The 22,887-nt window shown below is 43.0% G+C and overlaps 1 protein-coding gene across 2 annotated transcripts in view; it reads left to right on the plus strand.

The window, feature by feature from the left end:
- Positions 1–22,887, plus strand: part of Csmd1 (CUB and Sushi multiple domains 1) — a 1,398,492-nt gene that overhangs the window by 902,625 nt on the left and 472,980 nt on the right. For both annotated transcript variants that reach the window (XM_057752269.1, XM_057752268.1), the window contains exon 6: positions 2,975–3,087. In XM_057752269.1, coding sequence (XP_057608252.1) covers positions 2,975–3,087 — 113 coding nt within the window. The remainder of the gene's footprint in view (positions 1–2,974; positions 3,088–22,887) is intronic.

Here is a 22,887-nt window from a genome sequence, read left to right on the forward strand (position 1 = left end):
CCTTCTCATGACTGCGGATGTGAGGTGACTAGATGCCGCAAGGCCCTCTCTTCATTTCTTTGTAGGGTGATGGACTGTAACCTACAGTTGTGAACTAAATCAAACAAGCAAACAACCCCCCCCCCAGGTCAGTTCTTGTCAGGCAGTTTATCTTAGTATCAGAAATGAAACCAGAGCACATGGACTCTTTTGTTTTGTCGTGAGGCACTTTCCTGATGTGCACCTGACACAGAAAGCTTCATGGGAAGAAATCCATAGCATGGCTCTCAGCCAGCATCTGTGAGACTGAAGCAGGAGGATGACAAATTTGATTTCAACCCAGACTACATAATGAGACCGTATTTCCTAGGAAGAAGTGCTGCATATGTTTAACATATACAAGTAGACATAGATCACCAAGCTATTCTTTTTCCAGTGACACCACTAAATAAGTCTCCTTGGGTGCTTGTATTCAGGTTCAAGTTGTCCCCTCCACCACTGCACACACATTTAAAAAATAAGCCTTTACAAAGAGATTAATTAAATCTTCTTGGCTAGTAATCTTTAAGAGATTTTGATCTTTTTGTTTTTAATTTTTAATTTATGTGTATATATTTATGGGTATTTAATTTTAATCTATGTGGGTCAGCAAGATCTTATGGAGCTATGTGAGTCCAGGAAACTTAGGCAACCAGAAGAGGGCACTAGATCCCCTGGCACTAAAGCTATGGGCAGTTGTGAGATGCCAGGTCAGTTTTGGGAACTGAACTTTGAACCTACAAAGAGAAAAAAAGCACCTTAATCACTGAACCATCTCTCCAGTGCTCTCGAAGTAATACTATACATAGTTCTCCTTATTCTAGGACAGAAGTCAACAATCTGTTCTTATAAACTCAATCTGACCCATGAACTAAAAGTGGGTTGGTATTAACTGTAAAATAAATATGAAATTTAGGTATCAGAATCCATAGACACACTACTCTAGCTTTGAATCAACGTGAAGACCCTATGGATGCTTTCTAATGGTAATCAACTTACTAGTTGTAATGAGACTAAAAAGTACCCTATTCTGTACGGAGATGTGTGATGATTGACACAAACCTGGCCTATTTGTAGACAGGTGTTTGCAAATACAAGTCAAGAAGGTATTTGTTCAAGAGTGCTATAAATGTTGGCCTGCAATTGAAATGCAACATCCACCTGTTATGGAGATTAGAATCACTAAAATAGCATGTTTTAAAGCAAGCTTTATATTAAGCTCAACAGGTAAATGAAGGTGAGCTGGATGGGTCTGGTTTTTAATCAACAGTTCCCATATCCTGTGGACATTCTCAGTATTACCGGAGGTATGTGGGATGGAGTTTGTAGATAAACTTTCCTGGGCAAAGGCAGAGGAGATGAAGCCTGTCTGGGAATCGGTCCTCTCTAGCATCCTGAACTGTACTTCAGGAATCCAAGCGGGGATGGGAGATTAATTAAATAATAAACAAGCACTTAGGATTGGGTGGATTTTTAACTCTAAGCCCATTGTGCACATGTCTGAAGTTTGTCATTGAAGTGAGCGTCTGACATAGCGGACTTGGACTTGGGTGTCCTCAACACTGCTTTCCCCCAGGTAATATATAAATAAGGCAACATTCCTTACAGACAAGCAGTTGCTGCCCTGTGCCCTGTGCTTGGAGACCAAGTACTCAGTTCGACCACAGAGAAAGCCACACATGTAACTTTTGGAACCATGTAGCTAAACCTTCACAGACCAGTTGCACCAATAGGCATCAAAACAAGATTTGGCAACCAAGATGCAAAACAATTTCACAGTGCACAGCCACAGTTCTCCCAGATCCAGAGAAAACACATTAGATGAATGTCCACATACGTTTGTCTTGATTCTACATCCGCAGATTCAGTCAACCACAAATCAAAGTGTTTTTAATTGTGTCTACACTGAATATTTTAAAACTTAAAAATATTTTCTTCACTGTTCTGTCCTCAATGATAGAAGGACAACTGTCACCTTAACCTTTAGGTTCTGAGTCATCCAGAAACTGTGCCCAGAGGTTATACACAGACATTATCTATGGGCTATGAAGGCTTTGAGCCACTGTGAATTCTGAGCCTTGTTGGGTGGGAATCTATTGTGGCTACTGGGGAAACACCGTAGTTTATAGATGGTGAAACTATTTTACAAATCATGACTTAACTTTGGTACTTTTCAAGGCTTAGCCAGGAAATAGTGGTATGTTTGAAATTCTGGGATCCAGTGGTACTGTTCCCCAGCCTTGCTTTGTTGATTTCCAGTCCTTCTGATTGTTAGGATTTATGATATAAACAATGTTTTCTCCTTGCCACTCAAACCTCATTTCAGCAGTAGGCAGTGAAAGTCACCAAGCCACTATCCAGGTGGCTGAGCTGAGCACTGGAGAGCAGAGAGGTATTGCAAACAGGTCTGAGAGACTGATCCCATCCACTTTTTAAAAGATATAATGCTACTTTAGTAAATTCTCACTTTATTCCAATTCAAATATCTTCAACACTCATTAGTCTCATGAAGGCTGTTCTCCACTGTGGCGGGAAAGGGTCCCCATGGTGAATCCTACAGGTGGATTGTGGGAAAGCAGTCCTCTCTCAAACATGATGAGCAGCAAGCCACCTCAGCTGTATAATCTTAGTCCCTTTTCTGTTTGTGATTCATTATGACCAAGGTCCTGAGAGAAGGAGCTGAGAGATAGAACCACATCTCCTGCATCCGTCATTGATGCAGAAGAGAAATGTTGAATCCTTTTTAAGACTTTGATTCTATCATCTCAGGACAGAGTGTTAATGTCCTGCTGAAATCACCTGAAGATGTGGAGGCATGTAACAACCAGCCTCTGCTTGAAGCATCTCAGGAGACTGTCAGTGATGCAATTTTAAAACAGGTGTGACGGCGCCAAGGGACATTCGATCTGTTGGTTTCAAAGGAGATTACCCTCCTCTCTCTCTCTCTCTCCTTCAGGCTCACGGGCATGAACCTCCCATCACCCGTGATCAGCAGCAAGAACTGGCTCCGGCTCCACTTCACGTCGGACAGCAACCATCGGCGCAAGGGGTTCAATGCTCAGTTCCAAGGTAAGACAGCATCTACTCAACAAATGCACAAAGAAATAAGTAAATGACATGTGAAGCCCTGGTCTTTCTCCACCCTGAGATTGTGGGGCGTTCCTAAAGGAAGAAAATGAAACTTGCGTTTGAAGATGCCTTCTCTCCCATTTACTTAGAAGCTATGGAGGGTGTGTGGGAAGGAATGGCTGTCACTGGTTAATGATCCTTGGCCCTCTGATGGTCTATAGCAGCAACTGGGTTAACTGAAAAGCAATTAAGCATTAGATAATAAATTTATATTAGCACTCGTTGTACCTACCTTCCACACAACAAATAAACACTCACAGCCGTTTATCCATTATTTACACGTTTATAGTGGGTGAGCACACAGGTTGTACTTCAAAATTCAAATAAATTTTGATAAAACATTTAGTTCTAAAACATCTCTACTCTTGAAAAATGCAGCTACCAGATTTAGTAATTTTCATGTCATGAGCCTTGAAATAAAGATGTTATTATTTAGCTAAGCACAGCTGTCTTGAACAGTGTGGCTCTGAAATGATCTCTTTGCATCCAATTCCTACTTTTGTGCCTGGATCCTGAGCCTTTCCAATCATCAGTAACCCTTGTTAATACAACAAAAAAGGGATTCCATCAATAAGTGGCCTCCTACTTACAAATACAAAATCATGCTCAAAGTTCTGGATGGCGGAGGAGCTCACAAGGTACCACCCCTTCCTTCCTGAAACTGTTGGCTCCCGGGGGACTCAGGGAGATGCAAAGTTATTTTTCTTTAGCTCTATTCCCACTGGTGAGTTCACCAAGCCCCAGTGGCTAGTTTCTACCCCGTGGTCTCACACAGCCTTGGTTCTACTCCAGGTTACAAAGAAAACAGAAGAGTGTGAATGTAAGCAATGTGTAGGTGGACTTGGGGAGGATGACAGAGGTGGGTGAGGAATGATTAAAATGAATTGTGTAAATGTATGGACATATCGAAGAATAAATTTAATTCATAAGAAATTATAAAACACCCCAAATGGACTCCCCATGATTCACCCACGTAGGAGCTTGAGAATGTGGCTCCCAATAAAGCCATGTTTCTTTAATTTGCAAAGCACAGGTCATGTATATTACTGTGCTGCTGTTCTCTGATCAAGTAGAATAGGACTGACTTTCTGGGAATAAAATCTGGGTGGTGCTGATTTGAGTTTGGGGCTGGGGCTTGTTGATGGTCATCCAGGCCTAGGACTGGGTGCAGACACAGAAGTCGCCTGACCTTAAATCTAGGGGTATCTTGTTTCACCATAGTAAATTGGAGTGGAGGTCATGGACCATCTCACTGCTTCTCTGTGTAGAGTCTAAGTTTTCATCTTTACCTTCACGATGCAGCCCACCATACTTCACGTTTAGAGTAGAAATTGCCTGTGGTCCCACCTACCCTGGGTCATAGGCAAAGCTAAGAACTTTATTATAAGCACAGCTACCTCTGTTGGTCTGTCTTTAAGGTCTTTTATCTTATCACGTTTGCTGTGATGGAGTAAGTATGGGAAGGATCTGGTAATGGGGGAAGCGCTGTCACATGGACACAGCGTGGAAGGAGCAGAGAAGAGGACACTAGTTCTGGTGGGGATCTCTCTCTGCAGCTTCTCTGTGTCCATCCACATGAGTGAAGGGACCTGGCTCTGAGTGAAAGGGACAACCTTTGTTCTCTAGAACTCTTCCAGGCTGGTCATGGAGTGTGGTGGGTTTGCAGCCCCTAATGTTTTGAAGAATTTTTTTTATGCTTTGGTTTAGCTGTGGAAAATGTTTTTTTAATATCATCCTTCAGGCCTATTATTTGTCTATGTGACTGGAAGAATTAGAGAACGCAGACTATCCAGCTTAAAAATGACCCAGACTGGAAGACAAGAAACATACAGACTGGGAAAAAATTAAATATACACAATTTTAAAATTGTAAAAATGTAAGCTACATTTCTGAAATTTACAAACATACAAAGTAGAAAGTAACTGTTAATAAATATTACATATAATTGAAGTATAATTAAATATATAATTTAAGCACATATTTCATTTGAGTGCTACATAACTAAATTATATGAGTAAACCATAAAAATGCACCTCAGTCATTTATATATGTATATATAGAAACAGATACACAGAAAGAGAAAGGGAGAGGAGAGAAAGGGAGAGAGAGAGAAAAGGTGAAGAGGAAGAAGGGATGAGAAAAGGACTAGGAAAAGTTGTAGCAGGGTTTAAAAGAATTTCTAAGCACTGCTAAATTATAAGGCCACATCACTCTAGTTGAACAAGAAACTGTATATTGAACCCTTCAGCCTGTCTGTGGGTTCAGTTTAGCACTGAGGGTAGATGAACGCACCTGCTTGTTCATGAGCTCATGAGCTCTTTGACTAAGACATCATCCCCAGACTACCTCTTAACAGATCCTTCACCATGGGTCCAGACACAATGTCACCCACCTGAGAAGGACATTGACGTAGCAGAGCCTTCATGATTGACACCAGGAATTACTGAGCTGGACCATGGCTAATGGAGGACATGCAGAAAAGCTTGCATTTAATTCTCTGGCTCCAGAGGGCAGACATCACCACTAAAGGGACACTGCAGGGAGAGGCAGAGATACGGAGTGATGACAGTGACTAGGGATGCAATCTTCCCTGACTCCCAGTACCATGTTCTGGCTGAAGTTATCCTCAGATCACTCTTGTGAGAAGCCCATGGCTGTCACATGGAAAATGTGTCCTACAACAGCCCTCTTCCCTCTGTCTGGTTTGAATACTGAAGAACTCCAAACCCTATTTTCTTTTTACAAACTTAACACATTAAGGGGGATTATCAGCACTGTTGGTCAACAATCATAGCAGTTCAGATGAATACAGAATTGACCAAATGCCTTTACTCCACTTTATTAGTACACTTGTAGGTATGATTTCAGGAAGAGAGAACCTTAAAGAACATAGGGTTGGCAGTTACAGGCTGTTAAATGCACACAGTCCTGCGTAGGAATGAATAAGCTTAAAGGCCAGGAAACTATAGAGGAGCCCATGGTGTTGGAATAAGGAGACTTTTCAGGGGAGGTGCGTGGTAGACAATGGAGCAAAGCAAACAAGGAGAAGGGGGCAAAGTCATGAGGGATGGGGGCTTGCAGAAATTCATGAAGATAAAATATGTATAAAAATCCACACAGTAAACCAATTTAAATTATAAAATAAACTTGAAAATACATTTGTAGGTTTGCCAGCCTTTTAAGGTTTCTGGTGGTCACACCCATTGCTTGAGGCCATGCATACAGGGAGATTCTTTGAGAATTAAGGGACTTGAGGAGAGTGCAGAAGCCCTGTGTGGCTCCCATCCACCGTTTACAGTTCCATAGATCGTCCTCAGCGGATGGTTGTTGTGTTCTCCCGAAGGAGGGCTTCACAGGCACAAAAACAAAGAAAACATTCTTCAGGTTTTGACACTTTTCTCAGCTAAATAAACAGCCACCGCCATGGGATATCACTTCCTGTCTTGTCTTGTGATTTTTAACTGTCACCTCACAACCCCTCCTTCCTGGAATCATCTGGCTTCTCCTTAGCCCTCCCTTCCTCACCCGTGGCATCCAGACATGTCTACATGAGACGTAAGGATGATTAGCAAGCCAGGCTGCCTTGCTTCTGCTGCTACTGTTTTGAATGTGCACTCACTTTTACGATGGTCCTATGAACAGAAACTGCCACAGAGTCAGAGGGGCCCCTCCGACTAGATAGATCTATAGAATCTGCGACACATATTAGCCTCGTAGCATATGACAGATTTATGTGGGACACATTATTTCTCTAAAGCAGCTGAAAATGGAGCCCATTCTTTATATGATGCTTCCACCATTAATTATAATTAAATAAGGTCCTCGTTAGCACTATCCATCATATGGGCGTTTTTGATGTCTACAAGATGAATTTTTAAAAAACTCATTAATCTTGAACCTTGAAAGCCTGTGTCCTGAATAGGCATCTCTGAGCTGGGGTTCAGTTCTCAGCGTATTCACCTGGCTATCAATAAAATCTTGGTTTTTCACAAGATGCAACCCCATTGATTTCTGTAATGGATAAATCATTTTGAAAGAAAGTGTTTGTAATAAAGTTCCAATTTAAGTAGGAAACACCCTGTCTCATAAATCAAGAGAAAATCTGATGGCAACTTGAAAGCTTGTGTTGACACAAATAATTAGCTTGCTTTTTAGGTTATGGCTCTATATAAGTATTGATTTTCCTTTTATTTAAAATGAAGGCCTTTATACAAAATGGGGACTTCTGTGTTATTAAAAATGCATTTGGGAAATTGAAACTTCATGTGCCCAGATTTATAAAACCTCTGTGTTACCCATTCTCCTGTATGCACAGTCCCGGCAAGTGTTTTGTAGACAAGATCTCTGAGACACAAGCAAGTGTTTTGTAGACAAGATCTCTGAGACACAAGCCCCTAAGTCCTAGTGTCAACACCTGTGTACCTGCCTCTCCCCAGAGAACACTACGTCTGTGAACATGGAAGGAGCCTTACCCAGGACCGAGAAGGAACTTGCCTGGCATTCCTTTAGGAATGAAGGCAATCAAAATCCCACATCTATCCAGTGCCCCTGGACCACTGGCCTACAGAAGAGAGCAGGCTGCTGGGGGTGCCCTGGTTGGCCAAATAGGGGTGGAGACTGACTACTTACTGCCATCTGGGGTGCTACTAGCTAAGTGAGATGCCAGGCAAGGTATTTTCCTGCAAAATAACCTAGCAAAAAGGAAATCTGATTCCTTCTAATTTACTCTGGAAACCTAAATTTTTGTAAGAAAAATCATCTTGATAAACATAAATTCACTCAAATTAGACATGCATAACTATTTTCCCCCAAAATATGCTTTCATTTCTCTCAGAGCAGAAGTCTTTGACACCTGTCAACTCCAGGAACATTTGTATGCTCCAATCTCTGAACTCTTTCTGGGGCTCACATGCTATCAATCAGCATCCCTGTTATCTGTGTTTCTCTTTCTTACTCTATTGAACAGGCTTAATCATATCTACTTCTCAGACATAAAAGAGGAGAAAGTGTTGGTTGAGACTCTGTAAGGCACCTTCAATGTTAGAGCATTACTTACTCTCTGTAGGAGGCTTGGTCCTGCTTGGCCAGGAGAATGGTATTCCAGAACAGGCTAGAGTGTGGGTCCAGGATTTTCAAAATAGATCGTCGAGTTTGTGGTGTTATCGTGAAACAGAGGGGAAAGCAGAAAGCAGGGCAACCCTGTGTTTCAGCAAACAGAATGTGTTTGCCAGCCCAATGAATTCATAGTTCTCAGTGCGCGTGTTCATTTCTGCCCGTCACCGTGGATGTGTTTCAGCCGCGCTGGGGTTACAGGTGTGTGCCACACCTGGCTCTAAGACGTGTACCTCCTGCCCTGCTCCAGAATGATGTAATGCCACAGTCATTTCCTCCTTATCAATGCCAATAGCAACCTCATGTGCTCTCTGTTCTGCAATGTTTTATCCACTGAACCCTCTTAGTGCTGTGCGCATGTGCACAGGGCCATCTACTGGAGTAGGGGGTGCCTCTCATGGGCCACGTCCCTGAAGAAGACTGACTCTCCCACTCCCAGAAGGCATCAGCTGCCAGGGGTGGGGATACAGGAATCTTTCTCTCATCCATACTGGTACTCTGTCTACCCTTATGTTGGTGCAAGCCTTGTGCATGCAGTTGTAACCTCTGTGAATTCATGTGTGCAGTTAATCATGCTGTCCTGCCTGGTAAATTCTCTTTTGGGTATAGAGTTCTACTCCCGACTTTGTTAATTTACAAATAAATAAATATCTATAAACTAAAAGTGAAGTAAAAACTATACTGAAAAAAAAATGTTTTAAAGGGCAAGTTCTGTGAAGAACTAATAAATGAAATTCCTTCTTTGCATTCATCACCTCTAAGGGACACAGTGACTGAGAAGTGGCACAATAGGCTTGAGATGACAGCCTTTGTTATGCTGCCTCTTCCCAGCCCAGTGCCTCAGTCCACGGACACAGGGCACGGACTTTAGCAAAGGCATTTGGGGAAAAGGCAAGAAGAAAATGCTGGGGTGTACTGGAGAGAGAGATGGCTGAGTGGGTGGGTAAGTGCACTGGCTGCTCCTCCACAGGACTTGAGTTCTGTGTGTATCTTGAGTCCCAGGTGATCTGAAACCTTCTTCTGGACTCTTGAGGGTACTGTATGCATGTGGTACACATGTCCACATGCCAGCAAAACACGCATATACATAAAAATAAATGAATCTTGAATAAAGAAAGAAAATATAGCTGGGTGTGGAGGTGCATTCCTTTAATTCAAAGCACTCAGGAGGCAGAGGCAGTGGATCTCTGTGATTTTGAGGCCAGTCAGGTGGTCTACATGGTAAGTTCTAGGACAGCTAAGAAAGATCCTGTAAACAACCACATCAACGAAAGAAAGAAAGAAAGAAAGAAAGAAAGAAAGAAAGAAAAGAAAGAAAGAAAAAAGAAAGGAAGGAAGGAAGGAAATAAGGAAGGAAGGAATGAAGCACAAGGAAGTTAAAATTCATATTAAAGCCAGGAATACTGACATATAATCGTACAGAACAAGAGCCTGAGACAGGAGGATTGCTTCAAAATTTGATGTCAGTCTGAACTCCTTGGGTAGTTCACAGCCAGTCAAGGCTACACAGGTACACCTTGGGTAAAAAGAGAAAGAAGAGAGAGAGAGAGAGAAGAGGGAGAGAGAGTGAGAGAGAGGGAGAGAGAGGAAGAGAGAGGGAGAGAGAGAGAGAGAGAGAGAGAGAGAGAGAGAGAGAGAGAGAGAGAGAGAACAAATTCAAGGCCCAGGTACATTGGGAGGGTGAGACCAACCTGACAATAAAACACAGCTTCATAAAAAGTTCAGATGAAACACTTAAAATATACAAATATGGGCCTGGAGATGATTCAGGGGTTAAGAGCACATGCTGCTATTGCAGAGGACCAGCGCTGCTCCCAGCCCTGGAGCTGGGATTCAAAAGTCACCTGTAACTCCAGCTCCAGGGCCATCAGACACCTCTGCCTCATCAGGTCTTTCACGTGCACACGCCCTCATTCACACGCACACACATAGATATGCAAATAGTTCTTAAAATACACTATGAGCTAAAATTAATGTTGCACAGTGTAGTGATAAAAGAAAATAAGAGTTTAATAACATTATCAGATTTAGCTGTGACCTCTAAATTTTGGCTAACTGATCCTTTTGGAGGATGCTGACGTGTTGTCTGGCAGAAATCCGAGCCCTCACACCTTGAGTTGCCAGCAGTGCCCATGCAGGAGCACCAAGGGTGAGACCAGTGGCTTTTTGAGAGAGATGTGTAGTGGTACCTTAGGGCATAAACAACCCAACAAGCTAATAAACAAACATGACAAGAACGTATCTACACCAGGCACTGGCGCATCACATGCATACACACCTGTCATAAATACACATACTAGGTACACACCAGGAATATGCTCATACATCACACATACCCCAAGACACAAAAACACACTGGCCAAAACACACACATATGTACTCACATCCCAGGTATATTCAAATTCATTGCTAGCAACTTAGATACATCTTTGTTTTTCCCCTTGCTTTTATTATGACTCTCCACACTTCATGTCAATATGCACACTGTTATAAAGCTAATTGTAAGTCTAAAAATCCACTTCTGTCTTGGTATCCCAAGCCATACCCGTCCCGCCAGCACTGCGGCTCCACCACACCACAGCAGAGATTAGCCAAAGGCTGGCAGAATGAGGGAGATAACGTTCCAGACGTCTTAAATACCGCTGCCCTGGCTGAGGATTCTTTTTCTCAATGATAGATGATGGACAAACCCAGGGATGCCAGCGAACATTGACAAAGGATCTGCAGCCACATGCCACTCCTCAAATTTGGAAGCTGAAATCTGAAGGGAAAAGGTTGTGACCCACTTTTCTGGGCTGTATAAGCAGATGGCTGGGTACCTGGCCATTGAAGGGAAAGCAGGCAGTGGAGGCTTCAGATGGCAGCTCTCGGAGCTGACTTGGAAGCCGATCCACCACTGTGTGGAAGGAGTATCAGAGACAGTGCCAGGAGATGGCAGAGCCCACAGAAGGAGTAGAGAGCCTCGCAGCCAACAAAACTGTCATTGAAATATAATCTTCTGAAGCGTTACTATGGAAATAATTTCAATATTTTCATTATTCTTCTAAGCTTTCTGACACATAAGGTTTTTTTTCATAATGAGAAATGAGATGCACAAAAGAAAATTACATTAGGAAATTGAGTCTGTGGCCAGCTATCTTTGCCACTTAGAAGAAGACACACCATCCTCCATTAGCAAGAGCAACTTAAACGGCATTACACTAATCAGCTTATCTCTAGAACGCAAAAAAAAATCATGCTCATTTCTTCAGATGCTTGTTGCATATGATAAGGATAGAAAATGCAGTTTTTGTTAATGTTATTGCCTCTACTCCTATAAGGTTTAATGTAAACTTATAACAGTTCTCTAGTTATATAATTCCTTTTTGATTTTTTGAGACAGTGTTTCCCTGTGTAACAGCTCTGGCTGTCCTGGAACTAGCTCTGTAGACCAGGCTGGCCTCCTCAAACTCTGCCTGCCAAGTGTGGGGATTAAAGGCATGCACTGCCATCACCTGGCATTCTATAATTCCATTGTATAAATTAGCACGAGCTCTCCAATGTGCTTACAGCAGTTTACATTCACTTTCGTCATTTAACCCTAAGTGCTGAGTGCTCTCTGTGGCAGATCCTGGGCATAAATGTCGAACAGGATCCCCTTCATGTACCACTGCCCACGGATCTGATCCACTTGCAGAGCTCTTTATGTACCAAGCAGCCAGCACTGTCCCAGCCGACCTCCGTCTGTAGACACCTGCCACCCTCCAGAGGCCTAATGCAGCCCTGGACACTTTTGTGAGTGAGGGACTCAGGCAATCCCACAGCTCTAAGTGATAAGGATGAGTACGAATCCCAGAAGCTACGGTGAACGGTACCTAGTGGTATCCGCCACCACTAGGTGACGGTAGAGGTGAGTGAGAAGACAGCAGGCTATGGTGGGCTATCCCCAGCTTCCTCTGCAGAAGAGCAGGGATGCTGGGTTCCAAATGCCGTGCGACCTAAAGTCGTCAGCGGGGACTACCGACTCTGTCCCTCTTGTGCTCCAATTTTAAGAATGAGCAGTATCTATAATACGACTTTTAGTTCCTTGGCGTTGTATTATTTTGGATATTATCTTTGTATTATTTGATAATGAGGACTTTATTCTCCCTCAAACTTCTGGGAAGTGCTCTGTTTGTGGAGTGGTTGTACTGTATGGTGTGGCCCATGCAGCGATTTGTAGGTGGACACAATTATACCTTATATGTGTCTAGGAAGAGATGTGAATTTTATTAGGGCGTGGTCACGTGCACTGAAAGGATTCTGTACATGTAAAATCTCTTCAGTCCTGTTGTGCACACTTTATCTTGTTAATCCGACCCCTCTCGTTGTAGTAGAAGTTGTTCACATAACACCACAAAGAAACAAAACACCTCTAACCATATACTCATCCATTGATGATCTGGCTGTCTGGGAACTCCTGGGCTTGGGAACTTCTGTCTGTCTCCTACATTCCCAGTACTTAGAAAGATAGGTGGTCAGCCAATACCTGTTTTCAAAACAGTGGCAGGAAATACAACTGGCAAGTTTGGCAAGGAGCTGGAAAAGCTACTGCCCATATCATATAATGAAGGCTAGCCACGTTCAAAATTTCTTCTCGACCAGGAAGGCAGTGCTGGCAACAATCCATACACACAATAGCCCATGACATAGCTGAGGGGTCAAGGTGTGGAGTGCTGCCCATGATGTATGGAAGTCGGGAAGTCAGTAAGGGATTGATGACAAATTCCATCCACATTTGAAGTATTTATGGATCAATTGAAATTTTCTTTACAGGTGAAAATTTGCTTTTCATTGTCAAGCTGGGCAGAATTAGTAGCTACTGTACACATAAACACACACCAATAGCTGCTACTCATATATGCAGCAGCATGCCAGCACAGAAATATATTGAAATATTCTCCATGATAGTGATGCTTTCTAGATATCTTCTTGTTTGTTTCTTATATGGCCATGAGTAGCCTACAGCTCATTATCCCCTTGAGGGTGCAGATGAGCCCCACCATACACGACTCTGCACATTTCAGAATCAACAAAGGACCTTGCACATGGAAGCCTTTATTGAATTCCAAGTTTAGAACACTAGAAATTTGGTTCTAAACTTACAAACCTATCTAAAAAGCTTGACATAATTTTGCCGGGCAAACGGAGTGAGTGCATGATACTTGTGGAGTAACAGCCAAAACATGGAGAAAATAAATGAGGAGCCTTGGGCCAAATGAGAATTGCCATATTCGCTGTTCGAGGGAAATCTGGCTAGGGCATGTGAGCTGGAGGGATGTCGTTCATTGGCGAGTCTTTCACAGCTGACATAGAGCACACACTTGTCATCCCAGGAGGGACACTGTGGTAAGAGGAGCTCAATTTCCAGGCTAGCCTCAGTTACATGGTGAGACCATAAGGTCACAGTGGCTAGTTCATTTTTCCTTTTATTGACAATCATGCCAGCTATTTTAAGAACTACTCCTGTATTACCCACTACTTGGGGTGGGGAGCACTTAGTTCTTAGAACAGGAATAGGAGGCTTTTTATGGAAATTTTTAGCAAGTAATTGAGAAGGTTATGCCTCTAACCCAATGGCTAAAAGATGCATACTATGGTTTTACTGCTATTGCAACCACAACTGCTTTTGACATTTTGGAATAGCATCCAGGAATAGTGTGAACCTTGACGACTGGTTTCTCCAGCCCTGAGATGTCGAACTGGGAGAACCTGAGTGCCAAAGGAACCACAGAATCACCAAGTTTTTCTATCTTCTCCGTTGAGCAGCTTCACAGTATTTCTAGCCAGGAGCAAATCTATTGTTCCATTATGTTGTCAAAGAGCCCCTATCAATGCCCTGAAAGTCGATGACGGGATGAGATGCGGTGGATCCTCAGGAGATGTCAGGCAGGACGTAGAATTCTGCACGGAGCTTTGTGTAAAGCTGAAGGCTCTTATTCTCCTGAAATGCAGCCTCCCAATTGCTTGAGTCAATTGCACAATTTAAGTCATATATAGCTAATAGTAGTAGCTTTTAACCATGAAATAACTTTGTTAAATGCTAGTTTAGCACATTGGGTCTTACTGATAACAAGCTTTCTTTGAAAATTCTGTATATTTAAAAACATCAATATTTATTCTTTGAGCATTTCATAATGTGTGCAGTGTGCATTTTTATTATTTATTTGATTTTGTATGTGTGTGTGTCCCTGCACATCTATCCATATACCATATGTGTTCAGGAGCCCATGGAGATCAGAAGAGACATAAGATCCCCTGGATTTATAGGGGTTGTGAGCTGCTAGGTGAACGGTGGGAACTGAACCTGGGTGCTCTCCAAGAGCCGCGAGTGCTTTTAACTACTCAGCCAGCTCTTCAGGTTCTATATAATTATGATTTCTCTAAACTCCAACAACTTCCACTTCTTTGGGGGTACTTTTATTTTCACTAGAGGAGACATCCATACAGGTGCATATGCTTAAGCACAAATCTATTTCAAATGGGGTTTACATCTGCTGTAGGAAGTCTTACAGCCAGTGGTTACCCGCCCACTGGGGCGTGACCTCTCATACTATATATGCTTATATAGAACATGCTTCTGGCCTCTTTGCCAGCTGTTGGAACTAGAACCAAAGCAGTTCCTTTATTAACCAATGAAAGCAACACATAGACAGAAGGACCTCCTCCATCATCCATCACTTTGCTGACCCCACCTCTGGTGTGATCCTGTAATATTAATTAGTTGTTACAACAACAGCTAGAGCTTAGTATTTTGATGACAACAGGGTAGACAGGTGGCTTCTCATGTTCCACTCTTGGAGATTAAGTTAGTCTGGGGCTGTTTTGTGATTTATTTCATCTTTATAAAAATTATTTATATGATTTTAAATAGACTTGGGATTAAACTTTGATCAAAGGAGCAAAAAGAAGAGGTCCACTGTGAGGCTTCTTGAAAATGTTTTCACAGCACAGTGCCCAGATATGAGTCTGTTGTCCCTGGCAGGAACAGACCTTCTAGACATTTTTCTCTGATCCTCTTGGGTTTAAAGTTTCCTATGCTTGGGTTAGCTTGTTGCTAGTGCTGAGTCAAGGCTATTCCTGTACCCTCTCTCAATACTAACTTCATTACGAGGTCCAGCTGAGAAGCAGCCTTGAAAAGGAGAACTCATTGGTTTATTGTGGTGACCCTGGACTCCACCGAGCCTAAGTGACTTGCTCAAGGTTACTTCTGCCAGAGAGATTTGGAGTTTTCCTAAAGAGCACAGCTTCCTGTCGAGTACCTGCCCCTCAAGGTGGCCCTAGGCGAAAGGGCTAAATTGATAGAATCGGGCTCCGCGAGGAGGCTCTGTGTTCCCAAGGCAACCACCTCACCTGACCCCACCTAGGGCTTGCCTAAGGCTTTGCCAGGGAACTCTCTGCTCCTACTAAGGCCTCTTCTTCCCTTCTGATAATCTGTACCGTGCAAGACTCTTACAGTCACAGGGACAGAAACACAGTCAACAGCTTTAAGAAAAGAGAATTCATAGGAGCAGCATATCTTCACACTGTCTGCTATGGTGTTCTTTTGCTAAACTCATGAGAAGCCCAAGGTCTGAGGTCAAATGTCTGCTTTTAAAATTCAACTTGTCCCATTAGAGAAAAGTATGTAGCAACTCTAAAAGCACATGAGCTCTCCTTTTCTTAGGAAACAAGAGCTCAAGAATAGATAACTTACTCCTGGAAATGAAAAGGTAAATCTAATATTGTATGTACTTCTAAACACTCAGTACCTACAGCTGCCTGATTCTCTGTCCTCAGCAGGCACAGCCTGAGATTCATCCCTTCTACCCTCTCACAGTTCCCAGCACTCCCCTCTCTGCTTGTCTCGTGATTCAGAGGCTAATTCCTGATTTCCTTTGGTAAATCTTTTCCACTTCAGCATCTGTTCCCACAGCTCCTCTTATTTTAATTATCCCTTCTAAATTTCCAAGAGCTGAAATCGAGTCAGCCCTGCCCGTCAGCTATCCCCTTGACTTGTCCTCTGGGGATGAGGCAGGGTCAAGGCATCCTGGAGAAGTCATGGCCAGTGGCATCATTATTAATTTCTGGCCAGAATGTCAAACCATAACCAAGACACCACCAGTCTATCTCCTTCTCCAGACTAAACCTCCACCCAAATTGACTCCTGTTCTTCCTCCAAAGGGGATGTTCAGAAATGATGTTGACAGCCCCTGAGAGACAAATCAGACCAAATACACAGTTGACAGACGTGCAAGTGGAGACATGGAGCTCAATAACTTTAGCCTTTGTATGGGGAGATTTTTGGAACACAAAAAGGTAGTGGCTGCACATTAATTACAGCAAGTGACTTGGAGGAGCTGAAGACATACCTCCATGGGTAAGAGCTCTTTCTCTGCAAGCATGGGAACCTGGGTGTGGTCTAAGGGGGAAAGGAGATGGGAATGTCTGGGCTTTGCTTGCTGAAAGCCTTGTTCTGGGTGCTGTGGGAGATCCTGGCTCAAGGGAATGAGGCAGAAAGCATTAGACCAGACATTAGCACTGGGCATCCTCATGTGGTCTTGGCAGAAGGTTTGATCTATGTCTAGTGGACACGGCACATTGATCAAACCCCAGTTGTCAGACTCCTGCAGATTTATATTATCTTGATGGTCAGCATTCTTTCCAGTAGTTAGAAAATGGACCAAAGTGGAGTATTTTGTCCCTTGAATGGTGATACAATCAATAATGGGTGATACAAAGGAACATTAACACACCACACAGCTACATCAGAGTGAGTGTTCAGAGCCCTGGGATGCACAGACTTTGGGTCCAAGTAATGTCACTAATGGAGACTTTTCCAGATACAGTACATTTGAAGGTGCTTTATTAGCGGTAGGATAGAATCCTGCAAATATGAGCGAGAGATAAAATGGGTCATAAATCTGAACGCAGCTCATGGACCAGGGAGTTCCTCTCTTCATGATGTAATGGCGTCAGCTCTGCCACGTTGGAGCGGATATGTTAGCGTATAGTATTTAAACAAGGAAAGTACTTCAATAAACATGTTGTCTATGCTTTTGCTGATTCAGTCTAATGAAATTACCTATCATCTTAGTGTTTATAGAAGTTCAGTGAGCATACATGCATGCATATGTTTATACATGTGTTTATATATGTGCATATGTGCTTATGTATATACACGCATATATATGTGTATTTGTATGCATATTTGTATATATACAAATATATATGCTTGTAGGCATGTATATGTGTGTAAATATGCATGTATGTGCCTATATATACATGTAAGCACATATGTATGCATGCACATCTGTATGCTCCTGTATATATCTGAGCATGCATGTGTTCTTGCATAGATGTATACATAAATGTGTATATGCCTGCTGCACTTGTGCGTAGCTTATCTTTAAATTCTTATTTTCTCAAGCTGATGACATTTTTAGGGTATCTGTTTTCCTCTCTGATGGGGGAAACGTGCTGGTGACACATGGCTCATCAGCGGTTAATGTCACAGACTGCCACCTGCTCATCCTAACTCTTCCTTCTTTGCTACTTCTTCATTTAGCCCTCTCATAAGTTCTGCTGTAATTACTTTCTCAAAACTAGCTTCTGATGGTTGCTCATTTAGAAATGGATTGTACTCCTGTAAAGAGTTTCCAATTTTGCTCCTTTCTCCCACCACATTAATTTTGATTTAATGTTACTTAATACAATTAATGATCCCTTCACAAGTTTTGGGGCTCAGACACCCCCAATAATGTTACTGATAAAAGAGTAATAACTAAAGAAAAAACTGGTAAGGCAAGTTTAACGAACATGCCAAATTAACAATAAATGCCATTGCATTTATTTATGTGCGATGCCATCCTGCTTGTTCTTCTTAGCATCAGTTGTCAACTTGACACAGCCCAGAAGGTCTTCAGTTGAGCAATTGCTTCATCAGGCTGGACAGTGAGGGATTGCCTGGATTATTAGTTGAGTCAGGAGGGCACAGTGTACTGTGGTAGGCACCATCCATAGGCAGGTAGTCCTGAGCTTTATAAAGAACTAACTATGAGACTGAGAGAGATAAGAGTCGATCAGTAAACATCAGCCGTTCCTGGTTCCTGTCTCCAGGTTCCTGCCTTGAGTCCTTGCCCTGACTTCCCTTGATGATGAACCGTGACTGGGAAGTTTGAGCCAAAAAAACATTTTCATCTCTTAAGTTGCTTTTAGTTGAGATGTTTGCCACAGTGATGGAAATGTGAGTATGGATACTGGAGGTCAACTTGTGGGAACTTCTATGCCCCTTTGACATCCCGAGTTCTGGGGGCTGCACCTCTATCTACTGAGCTATCCCACCAGTAGCTGAAGGCGGGTGCTGGGAAACATATCTGGCAATGCTCCAGATGCAGTGCTGAGTGCCATGTTTGGGTGACGAAGGAGGCTGGCCAGTGATGGCTGGGCATCTGTGTGTTCCTGCTTCTGCTTCTCACTCACTCAGGTCTACAATCTCAAGCACTCAGCTCATAGGCTCAGCCTTTGCAGATGACAAGGGTTGGAGGCACTTAAAGAAAAGGGGTCACCTTGCAGATGAAACCACTTCTTGTTGATGCAAGGTGGAGGGTGGCAATAGAAATGGCCGTCCCAGCCCAGCCGGATCATGTCTACAATAGCTCTTGATCAGTACTGGTTCCCTAGGCTTCGCAGCTCTGCATCAGATAGAGCCCCGCACCTGCCTCTGCCCCCAGCCTTTCTCTACTGCTTCCTGCCAGGTGGCACTGAGATGAGACCTCTCTTGACTCCTGGAACAGAAATGCACTGCAGTTATTTTCTTGAACGAATGAATGAAGACTTGAGCCACCACGGTGTGAACTTAGCTGTTGTGAAATGTCACCTCCTTTGAGAGATCAGCCCTGTGAATGCAGTACAATGAATGGAGGCAGGAAAGGCCATGGAGAAGAGGAGAAAACTTGTGTGTGTATATGTATATGAGGCCCCTGATACCAGGTTGCCATGTGGTCTGAGACACATATGCTTATGAGGTCTGATGTAAATATCTTGCATGCAATAAGACTAGTACCGTAAAAGGTTACCTGTCCCATACAGGAATGGGGTGGAACAGCACAGAATGGACGCCAGAAGTTGCTGGTGTGAGGTCCCAATGATTCTCTTCCTTGATTCTCACTCCCTGATTTTTTTTTCTCCAATCAAGTTCATTTGTTTTTTAAATGACAAGAGTTATTTGGAGAGGGGACTGCCTGGGTGTGCATGAGATGAAGGAACTAGGCAAACAAGGGTGTTAGTACAAGAGAGGTGTGGAAAACCAAATAGGAGCCTGGGCTGAATTACCTCCTGTACTGGCCTGTCTCAGTTACAGATCCATCCTTAGCATCTTGAATGAGGTGGATGGGGAAAACAAAGTGCAGAGTCACTGATTCCCCACCTCTTGAACCAGCGGAGGCAAAGCTGTCCCAGCACAGAGCCTTTTAAAAGCACTTTTCACATGTAGCAGGGCCAGGAAGCCACAAGGTGCTTGCTTGCTAACTCATTTGCTTGTCATAGACCTCTCCAAAGCAGGCGATAATTATCTTTATTAAACAGAGAAGGAACCTGAGACCCGGGGACATTGCTCACCTGCCAGGTGACATTGTAATGAGACCCAGGACACAGATTATATGCCTCAGCTATGTTCAAAGATCACACTGTGGTGCCGGGAGGTTTTTCCTATTAAAACACCCTACCTGAGGGTTAGACAATCACAAAAGTGACAGTGCTTCCCATGGAGGAGCTGCCGAAGATCAATCATTATTTATTTAGCATGGGGTACATGCTCAGGGTAAGGCTTTAGATGGAGAAAAGCTTGATGTTGGAGAATCTCACTGCCTTGCACCATGTGGCCATTCTGCCATGGATAGAACATCTTCTAACATCACTTCAGAATCTAGCAAGAGATGTGCTAATTTCTTATATTTCAGGAGAAGTCAGTGAAGTCATTTCCCCCAAAGGCCACTTGGCAGTACATTCACCCATCATTTATCAAAGTGGGTATGTCTGATTAGTCTGTTGTTAGATCTTCCCTTCTCCATGTGAATATTAAGGAATGACCAGTCACGTGTCTAGAACACAGTAAACCAAGAAGGCATGAGGCTGCTGCTGGTGTCAAAGAATGAAGAACTTAATGATTCAAAAAAAAACCCTTTTTATACATAAAAAAAGTATATTCTATAGCTGAAGAGATGGCTCAGCAAAGAACACTTGATGCTCTTGCAGAGGAGTGGAGCTCCGTTCTCATACCCACGTCTCCAGCTCATAACCACTTCTAACTCCAGCCTCGGGAGATCTGATGCATTCCTCTGCTCTCTCTGGGTGCTGTACTCATGCGAACCACATGGGGACTTATGCATGTGTGCATGTGCACACATACATGAACATGAATAAAAGTAAAATAAATCTTAAAGAATATAGTAAAAATAATAGAAATTGTAGCATGCTGAATATATAGATCTGTAATACATTTGCGAGTTATTGAGTATCATGAGCAGCACACAGTGCATGTTCTATATCTATTGGCACCACCTGTGAAGTGATGTATATCATAATAATTTATGCAGTGTATTGTTCTATGCTATAACATCCATGACACAGTGGGTGGTACTGAGGCAGGAAAGCCAGGGAAAATTCCTGGACATGGGAAAGGAAAGAACCCACTTTCTGGACTGTGGTTGAACTCGCTTGACAGTTGAGAGTCAAGCTTTCCAGCACAATTAACAAAACGTGCCTGGAAATTGCCTCCATAGAGACAGGTATAGTCTTTTCATCCAGGAATATTTTTAAATGAGAAAGTTAAAATTGGAGCTACAGATTCGGCTCAGGGTTTAAGATCACTGGATGCTTTTGCCGCAGACATGGGTTCTGTTTTCAGCATCCATACTGTGGTTCACAACCATCTGTAGCTCCAGTCTCAGGAGATCTAATACCCTCTTTTGACCTCCATGGTCACTAGACACATATGTGGTGCACAGAAATACATGCAGGCAAAATATTCGTACAGATGATACAAAATGCATTCTTTTTTTTTAAGTGTTTAAATAGCAATGCCATGCTTAAGCCTGAGCATATCTGATCTTTCAGTAGGTCTTACGTCTTTTCTATATATTTTCTGAGACTTTGACAAATCAGATTTTAAACTTCTGTTTGCAGTAAAAAAAAAAAAAAAAACGTAACCACCCTGGATTCCCAGAGCCCCATTGGTTTACGTGATCACTGTTAGCCCATCAGGTGTACCTCAGGATCTCCTAATCCTAATACCACCCTGAGACACAATGTCAGATTCCATTAGGGCCTGTGATTGTGGATACTGAAGACACCCTAAATTAATACCTTAAGGCAATGCCTCCATGTTCTTCAGGAGCTGGTTCTTTTGGGCTGTGGTATCTTCACGGTCTGTGAAGATATCCTAAACTGAGCCCTTAAGGCTCTCCCCCACGTTCTTGGGGGAGTCTCATTCTCTCTTTGAATACCTTCTTTGTATTCATCCTGCTGCTTGTATCCCTTTAAGTAAATTTCAACTCTGCTTCCAATGAACTGGTCCTGAAATTCCTTCCTGTGCTATAGCTGTAGAGTTGACTTTATCTGGTGTAAGTCTCAGAAAAGAACTTTGCAGACTAAACTTAATGAAAGAGCTCAGTGGGTAAAGACACTAGCCACTCATGCCTGATGACCCCAGTTCAATATCTTGAATCCACATTTAAGAAAAAAAGAGAAAAGAGGGAAAGAGGGAACTCACTCTGAACCATTTTCCTCCAGTCGACATTATCTGCTCAGAACAGAAATGAGCAGATAGAATCTTAGTGTTTTTTAAAATCTAAGCCTTTTCACCCATTGAAGAGAACACAGAAACAAGGCTGTGTCTCTAAGTTTCAGAAAAATTCAGGAATGAGTCTGGGATGCCCAGATCTGTGGCTGCTGGCTCTTTCCAAACTGGCACTGCCTGAAAACACCACTAGTGAGTGGGGTAGGGTGGTGGTTTCCAGTCACCCAGGGAGAGGAGTGTTGAGGACAACACTCCACATAGGAAGACAGCCGTGAGGCGTGACAGGATGAAGACACAGCTTCCACACAGGAAGACAGCCGTGAGGCATGACAGGATGAAGACACAGACTCTGCCGGGAAGAGGATTTTCTGGGATGACTGCATCAGCTTCCGGGAGAGGTCTGCATCTCCAGGGAGAGTCTCACTCCTTTCCTATTCCTCTCCCTCCACCCTCCCCTGGTTCTCTCCTCTCTTCCTCTGTTTGGGAAAGGAGGTTAAAATCCCTTCTGTAGAGTGAACAGATATGTACCCGCTGGGCAAGTGAAATGATCCTTTAATCTCACCTGTTACAACTAAAGTCTTGACTGAACTTATGAATGCACACTTAAATCACAGGAAATATATTATCTAGATGGTCTCAGGTGGCTCGGAACACAGGGGTGAGTGAAATTAATTATCTTTCTTAAGATCAAGAATTTTACTGTGCTTTTTCTTTGAGCCAGTGAAGTCGTCCATCGCAGTTTCAGTGGAATTTCCGTAGGCATCACCGAGACAGACACCATTATTTGTGTGTGATGTGACCTCACACAAGTAGGAAGATAGGGAGAAAATAGG

Source organism: Chionomys nivalis, chromosome 20, assembly GCF_950005125.1.
Source record: "Chionomys nivalis chromosome 20, mChiNiv1.1, whole genome shotgun sequence".
Lineage (NCBI taxonomy): Eukaryota > Metazoa > Chordata > Mammalia > Rodentia > Cricetidae > Chionomys > Chionomys nivalis.